This window comes from Hippocampus bargibanti, linkage group LG04, assembly GCF_051943395.1.
Source record: "Hippocampus bargibanti isolate YZ-2025 linkage group LG04, ASM5194339v1, whole genome shotgun sequence".
NCBI lineage: Eukaryota > Metazoa > Chordata > Actinopteri > Syngnathiformes > Syngnathidae > Hippocampus > Hippocampus bargibanti.
Window position 1 is genome coordinate 28140316 of NC_142737.1, and position 7889 is coordinate 28148204.

Consider the following 7889-nt stretch of genomic DNA (forward strand, 5'->3'; position numbering starts at 1 on the left):
ATCACCAGGTTCTGGTACGGGCGGAGGATGTGCCCAAAACAGCGGTGATTACCCCTTTTGGCCTCTTTGAATTCCTCCGTATGCCTTTTGGCCTGAAGGGGGCAGCACAGGCCTTTCAGAGACTGATGGACTCAGTCTTGCGAGGCCTAGATTTTGTGTTCGTCTACCTCGACGACATTCTTGTGGCCAGCCCTTCACCAGAGGAACACCTGTCACACTTAAGGATGGTTTTCAAGCGTCTTGATGTGCATGGCCTTATCGTTAACCCTGTGAAGTGCCAATTTGGTTTGCCCAAGATCGATTTCTTGGGGCACCGCATTTCTCCACAGGGTGCCATCCCCTTACCCGCCAAAGTGCAGGCTGTGGTGAATTTCCCCCGCCCAGCCACAGTTAAAGCTTTGCAGGAGTTTTTGGGCATGATAAATTTTTACAACCGGTTTCTTCCTCACGCAGCCGACCTCCTACAACCCCTCTACGGCGCCTTGAGAAAAAAAGAAGGCTAATGACCCCGTCGAGTGGGCCCCGCAACGAGTGCAGTCCTTTGAACGAGCCAAGGAGGCTCTTGCGGGTGCAACTCTTCTGGTCCACCCGATCTCAACCGCACAGGTGGCCTTGATTACCGACGCGTCTGATGTTGCCGTAGGGGCGGTGGTTGAGCAGCTTGTGGAGAACGAATGGCAGCCCCTTGCATTTTTCAGTCGGAAGCTGCAAGATAACGAACGCAAGTATAGTGTTTTCGACAGAGAGTTGTTAGCACTCTATCTTGCAATGCGCCATTTTCGTTTCCTCCTCGAGGGGCGCCGGTTCACCGCCTACGTAGATCATAAACCCCTTACATTCGCCATGTCCAAGGTGACCGAACCATGGTCGGCCCGACAGCAACGGCATCTAGCGGCTATTTCCGAATTCACAACAGACATTCGGCATGTGGCCGGCAAATGTAACCCTGTGGCCGATTGCCTGTCACGCACGATCGTTTGTCCAGTCCAGCTCGGGGTGGATTTCTCAGAGATGGCCACGGCCCAATCTGAGGATCCGGACATCCACGAACTCAAGGCAGCAGGCACGGCCCTGAAACTGGAGGAGGTGGCAGTGTGTGAAGGGGGTCCCGCTCTCCTCTGCGATGTGTCTACGGGTCGCACTCGTCCCGTGGTTCCGCAGGAGTGGCGTCGGCGAATTTTTGATTCAATTCATTCCCTTTCACACCCTGGCGTCCTTGGGGCCAAGTTTGTCTGGCCTGGGTTAAGAAAGGACGTCAGGAAGTGGGCAGCTGCATGCGTGGCATGTCAGCGCGCCAAAGTCCACAGGCACACCCGGGCGAACCTAGAAACTTTTCCGATTCCGGCCAGGAGATTTGACCACGTCCATGTGGACCTGGTCGGGCCCCTCCCTCCTTCGCAGGGTTGCACACATCTCCTCACTATGGTCGATCGGACCACTAGGTGGCCGGAAGCTGTCCCCCTGTCCTCCACAACCTCGACAGACATTGCCCGCGCATTTCTGTCATCCTGGGTCGCACGTTTCGGCACGCCGTCTGATATCACTTCGGACAGAGGCCCCCAGTTTGTGTCCGAGCTCTGGTCGGCCATGGCGCAGTCCTTGGGTGTGCAGGTACACCGCACTATAGCCTACCACCCACAGGCTAACGGGATGTGTGAACGTTTCCACCGGTCACTTAAAGCCGCGCTACGGGCCGCATTATCGGACGGTAACTGGGTTGACCGGCTTCCGTGGGTCCTGCTCGGGTTACGTTCAGCTCCTAAAGAAGACCTTAACGCCGCTCCGGCAGAGTTAGTACTCGGTCAGCCACTCCGCATCCCTGGTGAATTCCTGCCTGAAGCTTCGGGTGCACCTTCTTTCCCCCTTTTGCCAGGGGAGCCCCTGGCTCCAGCACCATTTCACCACGGCGTCCCCAAAATATTCGTTCCGTCTGCTCTCAGGTCAGCCCGTTTTGTCTTCGTGCGTCATGATGCCCACCGCTCTCCCCTCCGGCCGCCGGATGATGGCCCGTTTAGAGTGCTCGAACACGGGGAAAAGAGTTTTGTGCTCGATATGGGTGGGAGAAGGGAGGGCGTTTCTATAGACAGACTCAAGCCGGCTCACATAATTGCAGGCGAGGACGTTTCGCCGGCCCAGGTCCCACGTCGCGGACGCCCTCCAAAACCTCCAGCCTCTCCGCGGCATGCCAGGGTTGAGTGTCGTTCCCCCACTCAGTTCTCACCCGGATCACCTGCCCGAGCAATTTCACCTTTACCACTGAACGACGGACTGCATAGTCATTGTGGCAGGCTGGTCAAGCCCCCTGCAAGATTTTCGCCTTGACTGTCCTTCTGGGTGTTCTGGGGGGGGCTGTGTGGCGGGCACTGGGACCGGGCATCTCACCCAGCAGGTGTACAGGAGGGGGCGGGTTTATGTCACATATATTTCACTGCAGTTTCGGTTTTACTTCACTTTTCTCATTGTTAGCAGTTGGAATAAAGACGTACTCCAATCGACCGTGTGTTCTCATTCCTCAACTGCTACATGTTCACATTTTCTGACAATTGGAACTGCGACAACACGTATTTAAATTGGAATTACTCTCTTTTAGAAAAAATTACAGGATTACCATCGAGCGCCGGGTACACAGTGAAGAGTCTACCAGCAGGAAGCACCGCCAGTTACGAGAGGACTCCATCAGATCAAACTTGTCAACTGCTTAGTCAGTGGCAGCAGCCAAACTCTTGGAACAAACTTACATCTGTGTAGTTGGAGATGATTACGGTTGTCAGTGATGATTTTTTTTCAGTATTAGATGATGTTGTGTTTTTAACTGTTGGCTGTTTCAAATGTTTCCATTTCAAATGTATTATGACTCAGGACAACTGTAACTGTGTCAAAGCACCACTCAGATTTTACTTTTTACAGATAAACATTTGTTTGTCCATTTTATGATGGTTGATTTTGAAAAGAATTGTTTTTTTTTGTAATACATACATTGTATCCCAATTTAATGGCTGTAAAGAATCAATTACACACAATCACATGAAAAGTGCTGAAAAAAGTATGTGAACCCTTTTCAATTTCCTGGATTTCTGCCTGAATTAGCCAAAAAATGCGTTCTAATCATCATCTAAGTCACAACAATAGATAAACACAGTCTGCTTGAACTGATACCTCACAAATAATATGTTTTCATGTCTTTTTATTGAACACACCACATAAACATTTCATTGTGCTTATGTGGATCTTTCAGCAAATGAATCAGAATCAGAATCATCTTTATTGACAAGTATGTAGAACACACAAGGAATTTGTTTCCGGTAGAACACGCTGCACTAGTATCGTTGTCAAAAAAAACTGCTAAGTGGCACTATACAGTTCCATTTTGGCTACTGTTGAAAGAGTTCAAAGAGTTCAAAGAGTTAATGGCTTGGGGTATGAACTAATCAGAGTCAGAAGTAATCAACCTGGAGTCCAATAAATGAGACAGGATTGAAGGAGTTGGGAAAGCTCCTTAACCATGTAAGGTCAATATGGAGTTTTTATTGTCAAGACGCATTGTCTACTGTGAACCATGACTTGCACAAAATATCTCTCAGGCGGCCTACGTTGAAGGCTATGAGGATATCACCAAGTTAAAAAGCAGTAACTTTCTCTGCAGTAACTTTCTCTTACAAAACATCACCTTCATCACTTCTATAGTACAATATAATACAATACTTCACAATCAATCTTTATCAATATAAAAAAACTTGCAACAAATAAATAACACTGTATTCGCCACACATACAACTGTCTGACTGTGTCTGTTAACTGTTTTAACTTAAAAACAACTTGAAATTGTCTCATAAAGTAGACTTTTCTTGAAAGGTTGTTCATTGTCCTCAATCTAAGGCTGGGGTCCTCAACGAGTCGACCATGATTAACCTGTCGCACTTAGACCCAAGTTGATCACAAGGTGTAGAGAAGGAAATGGAAAAAAAATAAAGCAAAATGAAGAAATTAGAGCTGTGATAGTCAGGTTTGTGCACTGAACAAAAATATGACCCATGCATCCGCGTCAGGTGTCTACTAAGCTCGGCAGTGATTTTCTTTTAACAAACTATATCTCATCTCATCTCATTTTCCGTACCGCTTATTCCTCATTAGGGTCGCGGGGGTTGCTGGAGCCTATCTCAGCTGTCTTCGGGCACGAGGCGGGGGACACCCTGAATTGGTTGCCAGCCAATCACAGGTCACACAAAGACATACAACAGTCACTCTCACACTCACACCTAGGGACAATTTGGAGTGGTCAATCTGCCTGCCATGCATGTTTTTGGAGTGTGGGAGGAAACCGGAGGACCCGGAGAAAACCCACACGGTTCCGGGGAGAACATGCAAACTCCACACAGGGAGGCCGGACCGGGACGCGACCTCTGCACTGTGAAGCCGGTGTGCTAACCACTCGACTACCGGGCCGCCCTACAAACTATATCATATCCGCTATATCAGGGGTCGGGAACCGATGGCTCTCGAGCCATATATGGCTCTTTTGATGATTGCATCTGGCTCACAGATAAAACAAAATATTCTCGCTTTTTTGGCTGCTCGTTTTGATTGGATGATACTGGTGTACTTTGCCATTGCTGTAGAAACAGGTAAATTCCCCCTTTGGAAAAAGCCCATTTGGTCATGAGCTCAAAATTAATGACCGACAAATAAAATGGTGAAAAGAAAAAAAGATGAGGAGTATTGCACACTTCAGGTTGAATGGACCGAAGGATTCGCTTTTGTGGAGAAAACATCCCTAGCCGTGCTAGACCTCTGCTCTGATAGGTCCATGTGCCAGACCCCTGCTCTGATAGGTCCTCCTCTAAGGTCGGGGGAGTAGTGCAGCACTCCCCGAAGCCCGTCTGATTACAGAGATACCTCGGTTTACGAACCCCTTGGCTTACGAACGTTTCAGTTTACGAACGTTACATTTCTGAAAATTTTACCTTGGTATACGAACTTTAGCTTGGCATACAAACTTTTTCATACACGGAGCTGCCTCAATGAATCAGAATCAGAATCAGAATACCTTTATTCGTCCTACAATGGGGACATTTGCAGTCCACAGCAGCAATTGAAAAGGGATGGGGTTGGGGTGGGGGTGAAAGGATAGAAAACAAGATATTCTAAGCATAACAAAATAAAGTGTCAACTGTATACTGTGCAGATGTAAATGTGCAAAACCGTTTCATAAGAAAAACTGTACATAGTGCAGAATCAAGAAATGCATTTTGATATATTGCAACAACCCATATTTACAAGTGTCCAGTTTTTTTTCTTTTTTCACATGTGATCATTGAGAATTGTGAAGCCTGACAGCAGTCGGTAGGAACGAGCGGCGATACCTCTCCTTCTTGCAGCGCGGGTGTAATAGTCTCTGGCTAAAGGAGCTACCCAGTGCTGTGGTGAGTGATGTGTCGTTCGCGAACGAGCCCGTTCTTCTTACAACAAAATGGCATCTGAGTGTTTTTGTCCTCTATTCCCCGCCCCCAGTCTTCGGTTAAAGGCACGTGATTGGTCAAGAACGCAGCAGTGCGTGGGGGTGGTTTAAACATTAAAGAGAAACGCAGAAGACAGTGAGAGAGTTTCAACTTTGATAGTTCAAAGGCAGGATGTAGACTGCAATGTTAAAATATCCCATCAATCAGGCTCCACAAACAACCCGTACAAGCCATCTGTACACTTGATGCAAAAAGCTATCAACCCAGCTAAACAGAACACAATTGATGAGGAACTCGTTACAATTATCACTGAGAAAGCACCTACAAGGGATGATTCCTCAAGATGGTGAAAGAAGAACGTTACATTCCTCATTAAGTGTTTAATGCTGATGAAACCGGCCACACCATTCCATCAAGCCATCAACGACCATCACAGAGGTAAATAAAACTACGTTATTATACAGTACAGTTTATTTCTTTAATAATGATACCGTAGCACATTTATTATACATGAAATAAGGTATATTTTGTGTAGTTTTAAGGCTTAGAAAATTAGAAAGTAGAAAATCATGTTTTACAGGGACCTGGGAACGGATTGTTCTCATTTTAATGGTTTCCTATGGGCAAATATTTTTTGGGATACACACTTTTCGCCTTACACACGCTGTCTGGGAAGCAATTAAGTTTGTAAGCCAATGTTTCACTGTACTTCTATTGTGCTATCCCTGTCTCTGATTTCACCTTATTAGCCAATCTGATTACCTCTCCACTCTGGCTGTATCCCTGGCTTTGGATTCACCTCTAAAGGTGCACACTTTATTACCCAAAAAAAATGTCCTTCATTTGCTCCGAGTTGTGGCGTTTATGTTCACTCACTGTCTACATTCTCAATTATATTTATTGTCAACGTCAATAAAAAAGGCTTGGCTTACCGGCATGTCGATCATACAATAAACAGACAGTCACTAGGCAAACCCGCGCTTCATACTGATGAATAAAACATTGCTCCAACCCAGCTACACCCATTTCAGGTTGAGCATCGTAATTGTCCCTCTACCTACTTAGACACTACCAAGTTATAATTGCCATTCATCCAATCAAAACAAATACAGATGCCATAATCAAACTTATCAAAAACAAATGGAATAATATTCCTCCTCATAATAATATCAATAATCGGAAAAAAATTGTGAAACAAAGTACAGTGAGACCTTGGCTTACGAACTTAATTGGTTTCCAGACAGAGTGTGTAAGGTGAAAAGTGTGTATCCCAAAAAGGTTTTGCCCAGACGAAACCAGTGAAATGAGAATAATCCGTTCCCAGGTTCCATAAAATATATTTTTCAACTAAATAAGGCTTAAAGGACAACGGACGTCTCCGGACAAGTTGTGTCCATAATTTGTAAAATGGCTTCAAATGACTTCTACTGAGCGTATTTTACAAAGATTCCAGCGCATATAGCTATATTTTACATTTTAAGACTCGCACTGAATATTCCGGAAGTCTTTTTTTTGAATTGGTGACGAGTCCGTACATGACGTCACTGAAAGAACGCCCCTGACCGAAAAAAGGGCACATTGTAGCAGTCCTTCCATCACGTCATTATATTTTGCTGTACTTGTTTGGTCTGAAATGTCATGTTGCACCAAAAAGAGCCAGAAGAGGGCGACCAAGCTCCATGTAAGGAATTTCCTCACACGGAGCTTCTGCTTCTTTTTTGGTAATACATTTCCCCCCAATGTTGCCTCAAAATGGCAGGGAATAAATTCTTTAATCGATTGCAAACATGTATGCTTTCCTCTTCAGAACTATTTGAATCGTATTCATAAATGGATGCGTAACAAGAAAGCATATTCTCTGAATCTGTGTGTGATGTCACGAACTGGGGGCAGGACTTTCTGAAAATGCCCAATTTGCAGCTCCATTTTTTGCAGATTTTGGACAATTTAAGTCATTTTTATTGGTGTTTTGCATTTGAATAAAAATATCATACAGCGTGTTTTGGGTATTTAAGATGCTATAAAATGTTTTACTGATGTCAGTTAGGAAACAAAAAAGTGATGTCGGTTGTCCTTTAAAACTAAACACAATGTACCTTATTTTATGTATAACAAATGTTCTATTGTATTGTTATGAAAGAAATACACTGCACTGTATAATAAAGTCACTTTATTTACATTTGTGGTGGTCATTGTTGGCTTAATAGAATGGCATTGGAGATCGGAGGTCAGAGGGAATTGCTGTTTGGAAAGAGGCACATTCCATAAGGACTGTAATTAAAGAAATAAACTGTACCGTAAAATAAAGTCGTTTTATTTACTTTTGTGATGGTCATTGATGGCTTGATGGAATGGCATTGGAGGTCGGAGGTTTGGAAAGAGAGGTACATCACATGAGGACTGTAATTAAAGAAATAAACTACTGTAAAATAA

At 45.0% G+C, this 7889-nt stretch overlaps 1 protein-coding gene across 2 annotated transcripts in view; it reads left to right on the plus strand.

The window, feature by feature from the left end:
• Positions 1 to 6693, plus strand: part of LOC148899611 (atrial natriuretic peptide receptor 3-like) — a 39343-nt gene extending 32650 nt beyond the window's left edge. The window contains exons 8-9 of one of the 2 annotated variants that reach the window (XR_016114766.1): positions 2591 to 5420; positions 5509 to 6692. Coding sequence is in view for 1 of the 2 variants with exons in the window: in XM_088994995.1 (XP_088851121.1) it covers positions 2591 to 2702 (112 nt within the window). In the remaining variant the exon portion in view is untranslated. Of the gene's footprint in view, positions 1 to 2590 lie in introns of both variants that reach the window. The other variant, XM_088994995.1, reaches the window with a different exon arrangement.
• Positions 6694 to 7889: the final 1196 nt, after the last annotated feature.